Genomic DNA, 18,494 nt, shown 5'->3' with positions numbered 1-18,494 from the left:
GTGCAGTATTAAATATTTTATTTTTATAATATAATATAATATAATATATTATACGTATTTAATATTTATAATTTATGCATTTATTATTTGATTTATTTATATATTGAATATACATTTTTAATTATAAATATATCTTTCCTCATTCAATGTGCAATCTTAAATATTTTATTTTATTTTTTTATATAATTAATTTGTAATAATTTTATATTTAGTATTTATGGTTTGTTTACATGTATTTATTATTTATTTTATTTATTTAGATATTTATTATAAATGTAAAATTAACTTGGTTTCAAATTAAATGTTTTTTTAATGATTGTATATTTAATATTTATAGTTTGTTTGCAATTATTTATTCATTTATTCAACCATTGTTTTTGAAAATATGAATATAATTGTCTTTCTTAAGTGTGTAAAGTTAAATCAGATTCAGATGCACAGATCTCAGGCTCTCTAGTGAGTTCAACGCTAGATAAATGTGTTATTGAAATGAGTTTGTGAGTGTGTGAGAGGGTTTATTTAGTTTTGACACTCAGAGAATATCTGCTTATTGAGTTTCACATCTTTTGTCGTCTTCACGTCTGAATGTCGAAATGCTCTGCAATCTGTTCTGTGAGGTTTGCACTTAAGATGTATTGATTCATCCAACTACTTTTAATTCAAGATGCAGATTTAGGCTACATTTGATGACCAAACTCAGTAACAAAAACAAGTTTTGTACAGAAATGAACAAATGTCAATTGACCTCAACAACAAAACGTTTTTGGTTTGTTTAGTGTTTTTTTCTTTATTTCTTTCTTTAGTTTTTTGTATGTATTAGAGGCTAGCTTCTGTTGCATTTGCATTTATTTGATCAAAAAAACATTACAATCTGTAAGATACATTATTCTGATTTAAAACAGCTTTTCAATGTGAATCTCTGTTAAACTGCAATTTATTTCTGTGATGCACAGCTGTATTTTCAGCATCATTCCTCCATTCTTCAGTGTCACATGATCTTCAGAAATCATCATATATGAGATGATTTACTGCTCAAGAAAAATTTCTGATTATTATCAATGTTGAAAACGGGTATGCTGCATGATATATCTTATTTTTCAGGATTCACCAATGAACAGAGAAGTTCAAAGAACAGCATTGATTTGAAATAGTAACATTATAAATGTCTTTGCTGTCACTTTTGATCAATTTAATGCATCCTCAATGGAAAATTAAGTATTCATTTCCTTTAAAAAAGAGTCATACTGGCCCCAAATTCGTTTAAATGATTATATAGTTGCACGTAATTACCAGAATTCTGTGCTGTTTTTTCCTGCGGTCAGGGAGCCGTTTTTATGTCTCTATCCATCATCAGTCTGCGGTGAGAAACGCTAGTCACGATTCCGTCTGTCACGAGAAGCGTTTAGAGTTGAAGATGCGAGCGCCTGTGTTTTATTCTCCGGTGAGAGCGAGAGCTTGTCGCTCCAGACGCTGGAGGATTTGCACCTTGTCTCTTGATATATTTCACAGGCCACTTTAGAGCAAATGAGATGCGCCTCCTCAGCAGGAAACGGAGCAATTTGTAGGGCTTAACGCTGCACTCCAGCAGACGGATGATCCCTTCAAACGCACTGAGAGCACTACTCACCTCCCAATTACTCCGAGCACACAAACTCCAAATTGTAGACATCTCTGGCAGATATAAGGACAAAATGAACGCTCCTCTCTGCAAAATAATCCAGAATGACTCTACTTGTTGCCTTCATTTGCCTCTTAAAATGGACCTTGATTATGAAAGCAGCCTGAGGTGATGTTCTGTTGTTCACTGGTTTCCCAAATTGGCCAAGCTAGTTTTTCACTGGTTTTGGTGGTTATTCAGCTCGTGTCTCAGCCTAAACAGCTGACAGGTAGATTATATATTTTTTTCTAAACATACAACGAGTGATCAGAAGTTCAGAGACTATGCCCATCATGATAAACAACAGACAACTGTCCTCTTCAGGGTAACGTTAGTCTGTTTGTATAGCGCTCCTGACAGACAGCGATCGGGAAGTAGAAGAGAAAGTGAAACCCGTCTCACGTTAAACCCGTTTTTTTTTTCAAATTTCCATTCCGGAAAATCATAGAAACTTCACATAGCCATAACTTTTGTAACGTTCAAGCTATGGACAAAATGAAACCAGTTTTCGAAAGAACTTGAGCTTTCACATGGGATCAAAACCTAAAAAAGGTCAAATTTCACCATGTGTTGGGTTTTCCTACATCGCATCACATATGTTCCATTCAGAGTGTATTGAAGTGTGCGAGATGTGAATTTAAACTCTATTATGCTACGAGTCCGTTGAATGCTTGAATCTGATTGGCCGACAAACATTCTAAGGTGTGCAATTACTTTCAATTATATTATATTTTATCAGTTAGCCTATATAGTGTAGCATCGTAAAGGCTACACATGACATTTCTCACTAGCGAGGGAATAACAGCGCTGTTTAGAGACGCTTACGAGGTAAGTTAGCCTAATTCACACAAGCGCTCTCTCTCTCTGTGTGTGTCTCTGTCTCTCTCGCTCTCTACATAACTTTATTAATAAATGCATTATAATACTATCAACGTCTCAAGCCTCCATTACCAGCTTTAAAATTATGTTTTGGTACTAGCAAAAGAGGCATTGGATGAGATGCTGGAGAAATAGTCCTACTCACAATAACGATTTAAGGACAAAAACCGGACGAATCCTTTTAATTATAATATCTGATCGATGTCTTGAGGTGTGGTAACCGTAGTATAAGCGGAATAATTCACTCCGGGCCGTTGAATTATTAGAAAAATAATGCACACGTGACCATTTACAGAGGTATATGATGTATATGATGTCACACTTGTACGTGTGTGAAGATGTTGCGCAATGCAAATCCGTTAATAAATGTTCCCCTTGCTCAGGGAGGAGGGAACAATGAACACTGTATAGGTACAATAGGTAAACTGTGCGCAGGATTTACTAATTCGTTCCCTCAATTTACTAAAATGTGCACACGATTACTATTGCGTTCGCTCGATTTGCTAAATCGTGCACACGATTTAGCAAATTGAGGGAACTAATTAGTAAATCGTGCACATGATTTATAAATGGAGTGAATGTAATAGTAAATCGAGGGAACGCTATAGTAATCGTGTGCATGTTTTAGTACATTGAGGGAACGAATTAGTAAATCGTGCACACGATTTAGCCTTATTTTTTTCCTGCGTGTCCCCGCGGCTCTGTATGTGCTAAATATATGCTGTGATTTTTATTTTTTATTTATTTATTTTTTTTTATTTGTTTACACAATAAGAAACATATCATCCAAAACTTTCATAGCAATTCGTCGGCCGGTCCTAGTCCAGCCTAAACATCCAGTTTTAGTTGTGTGATGAGTGTTTTGTCCAGTGGGTTAGTGCTGTATTGATTTCCTTTAATACAGTGATGTGATGGAGAGAAGCACTGACCCTTGGCCACGTCCGATCGCTCGGGTCTCCACAGGGTCTCGGCTCGTGTTATGTTGAATGTTAGATATAGACTGGTCTCTTCACCTGCCGCCCGAGTTCAGGATCAACAATCTGCATCTTTATGATCGAATAGGAGACTGAAGCGATGCAGGAGCGCATTAGTGCATCAGGTCAAACCACACACATGTAACTCTGGTGTTCTTCTCGTTCAAGGCTTTCTCTGGGAACTCGAACGCTGACAGTGTGGTGATGTATAAACTCCAGCAGCCCGTCATCGCTCAGTACATCCGGATACAGCCGCTCCACTGGAACCCAAACGGCAGGATCGGCCTGAGACTCGAGGCCTACGGCTGCCAATACAGTACGAGTTCAACACTGACATACCACTGGACAGAAAATAATTCAATATACATTTACATTTAATCATTTAGCAGGTGCTTTTATCCAAAGCGACTTACAAATGAGAACAATAGAAGCAGTCAGCCCAACAAGAGAACAACAACAGTATACAAGTGCCATGACAAGTCTCAGTTAGTCTAGTATAGAACACATAGCTAGTTTTTTTTTTTTTTAAAACCTTGTGATTTAAAAGCTTTAATATCATGGAGTTGGTTATTTATTTATAGAGGATTTTAAATAAATATTTAAATATAATATAAATAAAATAAAATACATTTTTGTTTCATTATGAAATTATTTTATTATTCATTTAAATAGAAATTATAATGTTATGTTTTTTATTTGTGTATTTGTTTAATTTAAAATCTTTAGTTGTGAAATTAATTAAGTCTGGTTTATTATCTATTTTTCATTCAATCATATGTGAATTTTTTTATTTTGACAAAATGGTATTTTAATGATTTGAATATTTGTTAAATATGATTTGTTGTTAGTTTATTTAAATATTATTTAAAAAATGTTTGTTAACATTTAAACTATTTTACTATTATTCATTCATTCGTTTTTCCATTTATATATCTATTAATTTGATTCATTTTAAATATGATTTAAAATATGTTATGTGAATATTTCAAAAAATTTATGTACATTTAAAATAAAATAAAAGCCTATATATCATGAAATGTTTATTTTTTTATTAATTTGTGTATATTTAAACTAATAAATGGATTTGTTAAAATAGGATTTAATCTTTTAAGTTATGAATCAATTTAATATCATTACTTATTTATTAAATTTGATTTAAAAATATTTTGTTATGAATTGTATTTAAATATTATTTCAAATATTTTGTTATGAAAAAACTGTACTATTACTACTACTAATAATAATAATAGTAATTAAATTCTGCAAATTATGAATATGTATTTATTTATGTATGATTCAACATTTTTTTAGTTGTGAACGAATGTTTAGTTTGACTTCCTGAAGAGTAAAACACTGTGGCACTCTTAAAACATTCAACTACTGTCTCAACCAATGGAGTGAGTTTAGAGGCGGAGCTATGTGATAATGTACTCTTGTTTATGCAGCCAATAGAAGACGTGTTTGGCAAATGTGTGACTCATTATTTTTGGATTTCAGTTTGGTGCTGTTTACCTTTAATCAATACTTTCATTTTAGTTTTGTGATTACAACCCCCAGATCAGCCTGATCAGCCTGTGCTCTATAATATGACAATTTCAAATGTCCAATTTCAATTTCCAGACACCACGTTATATGTTAGAATTTGAGAGCAGACCAGTGTTTGAGTCAGACTGCATCCCAGCGCTCTGGCTGATGTATGACTGCTCTCACAGAGGTCCTGTGGATGAGATATGTTTGTATGTCGCTGGAGTCACACAGGGTAGAACCGCAGGGCAAAAGCTCCAGTCAACATACTACAGTGTTTATTTGCCTCAAGTGCATTAACAACATTTGGATTGTTTCCATGTTGATACTGTTAATACAGCAGACCATTAGAGTTTTCTCTTCATTCATACAGATGAATCATACAGATGAATAATTTATTACTGGGATCTGCAGGTTGTGTCCAGTGTCAGGCTTTTTGCATCATCTCTGTTAACCTCAGGTTTAAACTCTCTGTTTCATTTAATGAAGCTACTGTACCTGAATACATCGGGAGTGTCAATAGAGCTGCACAAACACTGTGTGCAACACCAATTATAAAGCACAGAGTGAAATACTAAGAGTCAGGGGTTTGTTGACATGTCAGTCCACCCAAACAAATAGATCATTGTTTTGAAAGGGTCTCAGAGTCACAGTGTTTCACTCTTCAGGCAGTTACATCACACACAGCATCTTTATTTATTCATTTTGTTTGTTTGTTTAACTTTCTCTATTGTGCATTATATATTTTATTTGATATATTTTATTATTCATAGTTCATTCATTTATTATAGTCCCTTATTTGTAGTTCATTCATCTAAATATTATTATTTTAATTGTATTTTGTTTTATAAATATAATATACAATATATATATATGTGTGTGTGTGTGTGTGTACTTTTATTTTTTTTATTTTTTTTTGAGTTTATTATTATTTTCTTATTATTATTATTCATTATTTATTTATTTTAGTTCATTATCATTTACGTGTAATAGATTTACTTGATATAGTTCATTGTTTAATTTCCAGTGTATTTGATAATTGTTTATTGTTTGTTTGTTTATTGATATTTCCAGTGTATTTGATATTTGTTATTCACTGAATTATGTAATTGTTTATTTAAGGTTATTAATTTATTGATGTATTACTGATATTTATTTATTTTATTTATTTATTTTAGCTCATTAGTATTATCTATTATTGTTCATTATTAAATAATTAATTATTTTATTTATTTTCATTTCATTATTATTTTTTTATTTTTGTTTCTCTTTTTAGGTTCATTTAATTTATTATTTATTTTAATTTTATTTATTTTTATGTATAATTTATATGTTTACTGTAGTCCATTGCACTTTATTAACCATATTTCATTATTTAAATGTTTTAATTTAGTTAATTATCTATTTTAATGTTTGATCATTATTATTATTTACTTATTTATTTTTGTCTATTATTCATTTTATTTATTATTTAATTCATTTTATTTATTTATTTTTATTTAATTATTGTAATGCATTATCTATGTATTTATTTTAGTTAATTATTATGCAATTCATTATTTATTTATTTGTTTAAATGTTTGTTTGCTTGCTTTCTTGTTTGTATGTTTGTTGCAGTTCATTAGAGTTTATTTACTGAATACATTTGAAGACTTGTCAACGAAAATGGAAATCAGACATTTGTACTGCCTGGTTCTGAGCGGTTCAGCCTGATCTCTCAAGTTCTTGTGTTTGTTTCTGCTGTGTTTTCAGAGTCTGATGTGGTCAGTTTTGACGGCAGCGCTAGCTTGCTCTTCAGCCCGGATCCCAGCATCAGTCTGGTAGACAGAGACGTGTTGTCCATGAACTTCAAAACCCTGCTGAACTCTGGGATGTTGGTTCACATGGAGAAGCACAGCGGACACTCACTCACTCTGGAGTTATTCCGAGGGAAACTCCTCCTGCAGCTCAGAAAAGGTACTAAAATACATCTCTCAGCTGCTGCAATTAGTAATTGTTCTTTCATGTTGATAAATGTCGATTTTGAGCCTATTTCAGTTTCAAGTCATTCAGTTTTAGGTAGACAGCATGCAAGCGTGTTTTGGGCTACAAACTGCATGTTAAAAGACTATGATATGATACAGCAATTCCATCCTTTAGTAATTCCACTGTACACTGTTGTAGACCACGTTAATTAATTACTGATTCACATATTTATATGCCATCTTTTTTAATTAATTAATCTCACAAAAGCTGTTAGGAACATGTCAGGATTATATTTTACCCCAAAAGCAAAAAATAAAACCATAATTCAGCACAGTGTTCAGTGTCGCCCAGCCCACAGCTCTACAGATGTCAGCCAGAGAGACGCCGTACTCCAGAACATAGGAGGAGGCAAAAATCCATGTGGAGTGTGCCCTCACCACCAGGGGGCAAGGCTCACCTTGGGATTGATGCACTAAGGTGATGGCATCCACTATCCAGTGGGCCAATCTCTGCTTGGAGACTGCCTTCCCTTTTGTCCCTGCTGACCTCCGTAGCAGACAAAGAGCTGATCACAGCTTCTGAAGCTCTGGGTGCAGTCCACGTATATGCAAAATGCTCTTACGGGACACAGAAACACAGAGGTTCACCACCTGATCGCAAAAGGGTGTGGTGGGAACCTTGGGCACATATCCAGGCTGGGGTCTCAGGACTGAGTGAGAGCAGGCTGGCTCGAACACAAGGCACTCTTTGCTTACTGAAAATGCTTGGAGGTCCCCGACCCTCTTAATGGAATAATCAGGAGCGCCATCTTAGCAGGCAGGAACTTGAGCTCAGCTGAGTCTAGAAATTCAAAGAGATATCACTGAAGGCAAGCCAGGACAGTAGAGAGATCCCAGGATGGCACCAGGGGTGGCCTTAGAAGGATTTAACCTTCTAGTACCCCTCAGGAACCTTACAATGAGATCGTGCTTTCCCAGGGTCTGGCTGTGATGTGCTGTGATAACAGCCATATATTCTCCAACCTTTCTTGAAGAAAAGAAAGCATTACTCCAATCGTGCATCTTCTGGGTCTTCTCGGTGAGAAGAACACCAGTTCATGAACAGACTCCACTTCAGAGCATAGGCTTGCCTCGTCGAGGGAGTTCTATCCTGAGTGATCGTGTTTACCACCACCAGTGGCAGATCACTTAAGTCTGCTGTCCTGTTTAGGAGCCACACATGGAGGTCCTAGAGATCTGGACATGGGTGCCATATGGTGCCGAGCCTCTGATAAAGGAGGTCCTTCCTTGGAGGGATGCCCAGGGATGGGTTGTCATAAGGACCATAAGTTCCGAAAACCAGTACGGCGCAACCAGCAAGACCCGTTCCTTGTGCTCCCTGACCTTGCACATTGTCTGTGCGAGAAGGCTTACTGGAGGAAATGCATACTTGTGAAGAGCCAGAGCCCAGCTGTGTACCAGCGCTTCCATGCCAAGGGGGGGCCTCGGTCATGGAGTAATACAGCTGGCATTGGGAGGACTCGCAGGAAGCAAATCCAAATCGACTCCAGATCAGCCAGACTGAATCTGGATGGAGTCATCATTCCCTGTGAAACATGAGCTGTCGTGAGAGAGCGACGGCTGCATGATTGAGCTCCCCCAGAATGCAGATGGCGCGCAGCGATTTGAGCCGCGTCTGACTCCAGAGGAGGAGATGACGGGCGAGCAGTTACATGCAACATGAACGTAGACCTTTCTGCCGGTTGATGTACAACACAGCCGCAGTATTGTCCATGCAGACTAACATGTGCTTGTCCTGTAGCAGTGGCCGGAACTGCTGTAAGGCAAGATGCACTGCCAACAGCTTTAAGCAGCTGATGTGCCAAAGCAGTCAAGACCCTGTCCAGATCCCCAATGCTGCCTGTCCATTGGATGTAGCGTCCCAGTCCGTACTGGAGGCATCCATTGTGACAACGACATGCTGGGATACTTGTTCTAAGGGCGCACGGCCCATGGAAAGGCAAGGTCTGTCCAGGGGCTGAATGAGCAGTGACATGTCGGTCAAAGTCAAAGTCAAAGTCACCTTTATTTATATAGCGCTTTAAACAAAATACATTGCGTCAAAGCAACTGAACAAAATTCATTAGGAAAACAGTGTCAATAATGCAAAAATGATAGTTAAAGGCAGTTCATCATTGGATTCAGTTATGTCATCTCTGTTCAGTTAAATAGTGTCTGTGCATTTATTTGCTATCAAGTCAACGATATCGCTGTAGATGAAGTGGGTGTCGGTGTGATGGTCACACGGAGTGTACACCATGCCCCATACCAGGACTCGGGAGTGTAAGCAGTGCTGAAGTGGTCTCATATGAAGCAATCTATTATTTGCTGCTGAGGATGCCATATGCCCCAGGAGCCTCTGAAAGTGTCCACAAGAGATACCACTTTCCTGCCTCTGAAGAAACTCAGGCAATTCAGCACTGACTGGGCACGCTTCCTGGTGAGCCACACTGTCATTCACACAGTCTATCTCCACACTGAGAAAAGAGATTCTCTGCACGGGGAGAGTTTTCTCTTTTCCCAGTTGACCCGAAGCCCAAACTGTTTGAGGTGCTGGAGTACCAGGTCCCTGTTATCACACAACTGATCTCATGATCATGCCATGATGAGGAGCTGCACAGTACATTTGCTGCGGGAGGAGTGAGAGATCCAAATGGATGTGCCCAACGAAAAAACTCTTACTGTGACCCTCAGATCTCCCAGAGCTCTAGCTGGCGGTCCCCTGCTCCTGACAGGGAAACCGGGATGGTTACAGATAGAGGGTGCCACTCTGTTCCACGTGAGGAGAGAGAGGCAAGATCGCAGCAAAGCCATGCCCATACGTTCGTAATGAACGCATGAGTCATACACAAATGCAGTTTCAGCGTGTTGGATGCCCAGACCTGAGGGCAACCCTTGTGGCCGTCGATAGAGGACAGGTTACTAATGCAACCAAGAGAACACAGACGGAATGGCATCTTTAAAAAGACGCGAGTCGTCCGTGATGAGAAACCACTCTTTTAGTTGAAGCACCCAGGGGAATCACTGAATCAACAGGGACACTTCTGTTTGTGCCAACACGCCAACCAGGAACAGCTTCTTTCTTCCAATCAGAATGAAAAGGTTTTGTGGAGAAGAAATCATTCAATCGGCACTTGGCACCAAAGCAAAAATCTGTTGAGTAGATGCACCTGTTGCCTATTTATACACATATGCACAGGGAGTGGCTCAGGTATGCAAAATTCATTAGCATTTTCTCTAAAAGTAAGAGCAGATTATGGCTCTCAAGTAAGCCCCCTATGTCATGACATAACTTGTAGCGACCGGCAGATAGGAACGGGTCGTGCATCTCAGTGCCATACTTCCGGCATCCCAGTGAGTGCTTGCATCATTACCCAGAAGCTTCCGCAGTATCCACTGCATGTGCTTTTAAGCTTCCTGATCGCTATGTGGCCCCGCCCGTGATGTGCATCCATTGGCCTGATTACACACGTGATTCAGAGCCTGGTCATGCTGAAGGCATTCCCATAGCGTTTTCGACAAAGCAAATTTCCTGTATTGTATTTCCTGATGTCTCTCTGAGCTCAGCTGGGTCTGTCTAGAGGAGTTTGAAGGCATTGCATCTGTAAATCTGGGATTTTCCATCGTGAAGTACCTGCAGTCTAACTGCCGCTCTCTTTGCTTTCACCTTAATCTAAAACAAATCAAAGATGTCTGCCATCACTTATTAGAGAGAGTTTGCAAAGTGCTAAAGTGGTCTCTCGGCCAGGCTCTGATAATGGCTTGACTCTGTTTGTCAGAAATACATGTAGCACTCGCTGTTGTCTTTGCCGAGCTGATAATGGCCGCTCGTTCCTCTTGATTAGATGAGATTTACTGTGCCGTAAGGACATTGCACTTCAAAGATATAGCTGCATTCGCTTGGGATCATTTTAGGAGACATTACATTCAGCCAGTGTTGAATATGCATCACCTCAGATGGCTTTTAAAATGTTTTAGGCTTGAAGTACGTGCATATGAGGCTAGAAACTAAATAATGCAGAATAGATTAATATAGATATAAAATATTCATATATTTTATAAAACATTTTTTAACATGTTTTATGATGGGCCTTTTTAACCAGTTTAGCAGATGCAGTTATAATTTAATTATATTTTTTATGTATTTTTTTATGCTTTGTCATTTTTATTAGTTTTCAGGTGTTTTTTTTTTTTTTTTTAAATATGGATTTATATCTGAAATTATACTTGAGTGTGTAATCAGAATTGACACTATTTACTTGAATTCATGATCCTGCTGTTCAGATTTGCATGAGACAAATAACGTAACAAACTGTTATTATTTATGATTTTAAGAATTCTAAAGCATCGGTCAATGCGGTCAGAACAATGTGTATTTAAATCCAAACTCAGACTAGAGAAGTTTGGGCATAACATGACCCACTGGAGCACAAAACAAACAGACAGCTTGATGAATGCAAACGACCAGCAGAATAAAACAGTTTGGGATATGGGGCATAAATCTTCATGTCACAGCTTGTTTGCAGATGTATTTTTCGGCACAGACAGAAGCCTGTGTTTGCCAGAGACTAACATCTGTCTCTGCATCACAACAACAACAAGATCGGCACATAAGCTGCTGGGCTCGTTTGATGATCAGACCTGTGGCAAGTGACTGCAGTGCAGTCGTGCTAAATTTATGCAGGTTTTCTGTGGGGGTGACGTGAATATTTAAAATACAATCGCGACAGAAGGAATTCACTACTGTACGTTCCTCAAACAAACCTGAATGTCCTTCAAATAAATTATACTGCAAACTTCAGCTTCCCCAGACTTGATATCAAATTCTACTTGCAGACAAAAAGCATGAGATCTGATGAAAACAGCACATCCTCTGCTGCTGCAATCTTCACATTTCCAAATGCCAAAGTCAAAGGTAAATGGCAAATCGAACACGTACATTTAATTGTCAAACTCGTACAGACATGCAGCATGAGATTTACAACCACAGACTGAGATGAGATGAGAAAACACAGGAAAGAACCATCCGTTTCTCACAGACAGTTATGAGATTCAGTGAAGTTTCCTGCTGCTTCTCCTGAGAAAAGAAAATATGAAACCAAAGAAAAAATTAACTACAGTCAAAATATTAACCCTGAAGGTGCCGCAGTATAACAAAAAAGAAAATTACTTTCTTTTAATAAAATAAACAAAAAATAATAATAAATAATAAAATAAAATAAAATATAAAAACTTGGATTTCATTAAAAACGAGGATTCATTCGCACATCATTTATTCAGTATATATATATAGGCCTGTACTGTATGTGTGTGTGTGTATATTTGTGTGTGTGTGTGTGTGTGTGTGTGTGTGTGTTTATTTTAATTGCACAAACACATGTAAAAATTAAAATAATTAATAATTATTAAAAGGGGTCCTATGATGCTCTTTTACAAAGTTTGTAATAGGTTTTGGGGGTGTAGCAGAACATGCTCTTATGCTAGGTGATTCAAAAAAACACAAATTTTTCACATAATTTACATTATTACAATACCTTTCTCCATAGCCTGGCACAAACTTCTCGATTAGTTACGGGTTTAATGAAGCGCCTTGGAACTACGCATGCGCATTGGCTAATCTAGGCTGAAAAATAAGCTTTTTAAATGCTATCTGAGCATTAAAAACAACATTGACGGGGTAGTTAATTTCAGATGTTATTTAATCGCAAGTTCAGCGAGCAGTTTTTGAGATTTCAGGATTCCCTCATTCATTTAGATAGGACTTGTTTGAGCTGCCTGGAGGCGTTGCAAAGATGGCGGCGAGTGAATGGACTTTCCTTGAAAGGGACTTTGCTTTAACTCAACCAAGTGTCTCACCACGACCTCACGCCTCCCCCACCCCCAACCATTAGAATTTCCATAGGCAGGATTTATTTTACTGATATTCTAATTGACCACTTTGTGACATCAAAAAACCCCGGAAAACAGTGCTGCAGTCCAAAAGAGCTGTTCTTTGTAGTGGACTTTGAGATTTGTAAGTTTGTATCTTTTTCTATGTCCAAACATACAGTACACACTACACACTGACCAAAATTCAAAAAGTGAAAAGCATAATAGGACCCCTTTAAAATTAAGGGGATTAAGGGGAAAACTTTAGTAAAAGGGGGAAAATTTGTAAAACTGAAAAAAATTTTAACCAAATAAATATTTTAAAAACTAATAACAATTTAGTAAAACAGACTATTGACAATAATGTATCTAAAATTAAGCAAACTATTAACTTCTTGCTTTTTTAAACTGTTGTATAAAAAAAATAGGGCTGCAAAATGTAATTGCATTCAAAATAAAAGTTTTATGTTTACATACTATACATACATGTATATATTAAGGAAAATGTTATTTTATATATAAAATATTTATATATAATATAAATTATAAATAAGTAAAAAAAAAAAAATATATATATATATATATATATATATATATATATATATATATAGGTCAACAGGTAAGTCATTTACAAGGTGTAGCAGATTTCTATGTAGAGTACAAATTTTTGACGTATCATTTTCTGGACTGACTCTATATACTGGGCTGTCATTTAGTTGTTCTTTAATGATGTGGATTTTTTTCTCCCAGTAAGACTTAAGTTTTTCTGGTCCACCTTTTCTCATAATATCATAATATTCTGGCCAAGTACTCTATCTCCAGGATGCAGAGTGATTCCCCTTGACTGACGGTCATAACATTTTTTTCCTTTTTCACTAGACAGTTTACTGTTTCAACTTGCAGTTCTGTATGCTTCTTTCATTCGTGCAGCCCATTTATCAGCATATCTTGTTGGAGAGTCATCTGTTTCTTCTGAATTCAATCCAAACAGTAGATCAACTGGCAGACGAGGAGATCGGCCAAACATTAAGTAGAAGGGTGAAAAACCAGTTGCCTCATGTCTCATGCAGTTATAAGCATGGACAACACATGCTAGATGTTCTTTCCAGTTCTCCTTTTCCTTCTCTTGGAGTGTTCTCATCATTTGTAAGAGAGTCCTATTGAATCGCTCAGCTGGGTTAGCTTGGGGATGATAGGGTGTGGTCCTTGAGTTTCCAACTCCAGACAGTCTATTCAAGATCTTGAACAGTTCATTCTCAAACTCTCTTCCTTGGTCATGATGTAATTTATTTGGATATCCAAAGCGTGGAATAAAATCATTGAATATCTTTTCTGCCGCAGTTCTTCCAGCCTTGTTCTTGGTTGCATAGGCTTGAGCATACCTGGTAAAGTGATCAATTACAACCAGTATGTTCTCAAAACCACCTTTACTTCTCTCCAAGAGTAGATAATCTATGGAAACGAGTTCAAGAGGAAAAGTAGTTGTAATGCTTCCCATTGGAGCTCTCTCATGGGTAACAGGCTTCTTTTGCTTAATGCATGAACATCTTCTGGTAACATAATTTTCGATATCCATTTTCATATGTGGCCAATAAAATCTCTCTCTTGCCAGATGTATCACCCTTTCTGTGCCCACATGACCCATGTCATCATGAAGATGCTTCAGGACATTTTTCTTAAATTCAGCAGGTAAGACCAGTTGTTTCTGGTGAATGGTCCTTCGATACAGCAAGCCATTTACAACGTGCATTTTTTTCCACTCATGTAATAATTTCTTGACTGGGCCATGTAACCCTCTTTTGACTTCACTGGTGAGAGTTTGGTTGTTTTCTTTAAGTTTTAATATGTCCCCAATTGCAGGATCTTCTTTCTGTGCTCTCTGTAACTCACTGTGATGTATTGTTGACAGAAAACTATGGTGAGACGATTCTGGGCATGTGTTGGTAATATCAGAGTTCTGTGCTGTAATGAGAGTAGCTATCCAGTCTACATCCTTTTTCTTTGCTACCTGGCTCCCTTCCCAAGTTGCACGGACTGCATCAACTGACATTTCTCCTGAACATGAGGCCACATACCATTCTATCTCCAGAGGACAACGAGAGAGAGTGTCAGAATCTATATTTTCCTTTCCTGGTCTATACTTGATGTCAAAATGGAAATCGGACAATTCTCCCACCTAACGGTGACCCACAGCATTGAGCTTGGCAGTGCTCATCACATAGGTTAGGGGGTTATTATCAGTGTACACAGTGAAGTGAGGCGCATAAAGCAGATAATCCCGGAATTTCTCACATATAGCCCACTTTAAAGCTAGGAATTCAACCTTGCCAGAGTGAAGATTGTAATTTTTCTCTGCTGGGGAAAGAGTTATGGATCCATAAGCAATGACCCTTAACTTTCCATTTTGCCATTGATAGAGAACTGCACCCAAACCCTTCTGAGATGCATCAGTATGGAGAGTGAAAGGTGAGTTGAAATCAGGATAAGCCAGCACAGGTGGATGGGTAAGAATGTCAATCAGTGTTCCCAGGGTGTTGTTGTGTTCTTCAGTCCAGACCACTGGTGTTTTATTAGAAGGAAGCTGGTTACCTTTCCCTTTGGTTTTGTTGTTTCTTTCCATTAGTCTGTCTGTATTATTGTTCTTTACTTGCAGAAGATCATAGAGGGGTTTGGCAATTCTAGAGAAGTCCTGTATGTATGTTCTGTAATAGCTTAAGAATCCCAGCAATCTTCACACTTCTCCAATGGTGCTTGGTGACTTTTCTCCAAGTGACAAAATGGCGTTGATGTCTTTGGCGTCAATGCGGACACCTTCAGCAGAAATGAGTCGTCCCACATAGCGAACCTCTCTTTTGAAGAACTCACATAAGTTTCACCCCATGCTGTTGTAGTGCTTTTAAGACCCTTCTAAGTCTTTCAAGGTGGTCTTCAAAATTCTTTGCATAACAGAGTATGTCATCCAGGTAAGGTATGCAACAATCATCTCGAAGGGAGTCCAGCATCTCTTCCATGCTTCTCTGGAATGCAGCAGGTGCGTTGGTCAGCCCAAAAGGAATCCTTAACCACTCATATAACCCCCATGGTGTAACGAAAGCCGTCAGATGTCGGGATCCCTCAGCCATAAACCCTTGGTGGTATGCCTTCCTTAAAGCCTTCGTCTATTTGCTTGCACAGGTTGCTGAAACTTATGTCAGAGACACTATCTCCTATTTGTCCCCCATGGATCCTGAATTCTCGACGTTGCAACATTGCAATGTCTCTTATAGAGACCATGGTCTCAGGTGCAGAATGAAGTGTACTGTGATTATTGAATTCCTTGTTTGGAAGATGTGTGTGTAATGTGTCTTTGGATGTAGGTAGGGTGGAAGGTATATTTCTACAGGCTAAAAGTTTTCTGCCTAAATCCTCATAGTTTGATAACATTCTCTGGTATTCATCCTCTGATGTGTCTGTGTTATGAGGTGCAATAGATGGCTGAGTAGCACGTTGCTCTATGATTTCATCAATACAATCATTTAAATTCAATAACACAGTCATCCCTTTATCAGGTAGCCTAGACATTTCACAGCTGTTCATGTAAGTGACAATATAATTAATGTAGCTTTCTTCGTCACCATTCTTTAATTGTGTGACATCTGTGTCTGATGCAGGGTGAATGTCTTTTGCCAACTGGAGTTCACCTGTGTTCAGAGTGTAGACTTTCTTCTTGATGTTCCAGATAAGTCTCTTTCTTTCTTCGTCGGACACGATGCACTTCCAGGTAGATCTGGTTATGTGGTGATGCTCCTGGTCAGGATGATGCTGGTCACCTGCTCCCTTTAGCCTCTCACACACACGTTCCTCCCTTCCTGAAGAATGTGCTCTGCTGCCCCTAGATTCAAAATCACTGGACCAGGCGTCTTCAGAGTAACGCTGATCCCAGACGACGAGCCCCCAAAATCTGTTACAGGTCCCGGGCAGTCGGGAAGACTGTAAGCAGTAATCAACTTGACATTAAATGAGAGAGAGAGACAAGAATTAGTTGTTTCCTTAACGGTCCTCTTTGTTGTCTTTTAATACGCATACAAATTTGTATTTCAGAGTCAGTCAGACACTTTGAATCACAAAATTATTCATAAACATGTTGGTAAAAAATAATACACACTGTATAGATCAAATAAACAATAAATAAATTATAGCAACCTTAACCGAATGTACAGAAATGCCCTAATTCTTACAACTGGCCTAAATTCAGGTAAGTATCTTAAGAAAACAACTCAAGTTGTTTGACTGCTTCTATTGTTCTTGACTGCTTCTATTGTTCTCATTTGTAAGTCGCTTTGGATAAAAGCGTCTGCTAAATGATTAAATGTAAATGTAAATGTCAAGTAAGTATTTCAGGTAAGTGATACTTGAGTAAACTTTTCATGACATACTGTAAGTGTCTTAAAATTATTAATGAAATAAATAATAACAAATTGTTTGAACATTAAAACATGTAAATTACAGTTTGGTATGACAATTAATTAATTAAACTAACCTTGACATTAAATGAGAGAGAGAGAGACAAGAATTAGTTGTTTCCTTAAGGGTCCTCTTTGTTGTCTGAGGATGCGCTGCAATCGTCATGGTAACTCTACTCTCTCAACTGTCACCCAGAGTTCAGAAAATGCAGCTGAACTACACAGTGCAAACTCATCATATATTTAAGTAATTAAAATAAACTTATATATACACACATGTAAATAGAAAGGAATGTGTAAAAATAAAAAAATGAAATATATATAAATAATTTAATTTGTGACCCAAACTGTAGGGTGGTCACACATATATATATATATATATATATATATATATATATATATATATATATATATACAACTATTAATATGTGTGTGTGTGTGTGTGTGTGTGTGTGTGTGAATACATAATAAATATACACCGTACACACACATACAGTATGTAAACAAACTTTTAATAAAAATAATAAATAAAATAAATTATTTGGGAAAAAAGGACTTGCTCACAGTTAAGATACTTAACTGTATCTTGTTATATAAATATTAAAACCCATACAAGTCGTTTTCCATCACACAGTCAGTGGTCATGTAAGATGAACCTATTACTATTAATGCATCTATTTTATGTTTATGGCATGCAACATGTCTATCAATTATTCTTCAGTTACAATCGGTCGGTCTGGCACTGGTCAGTTACCATCAGAATATAAATCAGCTCTGCTTTGATTTTACGAAGATCACGGCTCTGATGTAATTTAACATTTAGTGGTCCACTGCTTAATATTTCATTATTTTTGTTCCTCTTAGAAAGCAGAATAACACCAGCCCGGCCTTGATCTCTCCTGTTCACTCGCATGACAGCCATACTCATATTAGTGTTTGAAGACCAAACCTGATTAATAAAAAATAATAGACTGTCAGTCTGTCATCATCTGACTATGAAAATATGAGAATTGCCTGTCCTCTTCTGTCAGCTTTTTAAAAGTGTTCCTGAAATTTTGATCACGCATCAAGTATCAAAAATATAGCCACATGACCAAAACATTATGAGTTAACATCACTATTTTAATCACTTTTCATCACTAAAATT

At 37.2% G+C, this 18,494-nt stretch overlaps 1 protein-coding gene across 2 annotated transcripts in view; it reads left to right on the top strand.

The window, feature by feature from the left end:
• The window catches only part of LOC132127839 (contactin-associated protein-like 4), a 138,174-nt gene that overhangs the window by 49,734 nt on the left and 69,946 nt on the right, over window positions 1-18,494 (top strand). For both annotated transcript variants that reach the window (XM_059539994.1, XM_059539995.1), the window contains 2 exons: window positions 3,679-3,826; window positions 6,787-6,990. In XM_059539994.1, coding sequence (XP_059395977.1) covers window positions 3,679-3,826; window positions 6,787-6,990 — 352 coding nt within the window. The remainder of the gene's footprint in view (window positions 1-3,678; window positions 3,827-6,786; window positions 6,991-18,494) is intronic.

The sequence above is a fragment of the Carassius carassius genome, chromosome 45, assembly GCF_963082965.1.
Source record: "Carassius carassius chromosome 45, fCarCar2.1, whole genome shotgun sequence".
Taxonomy (NCBI): Eukaryota; Metazoa; Chordata; class Actinopteri; order Cypriniformes; family Cyprinidae; genus Carassius; species Carassius carassius.
The sequence above is the reverse complement of the archived record's forward strand: the minus strand, read 5'-3'. Positions and strand labels throughout refer to the sequence as shown.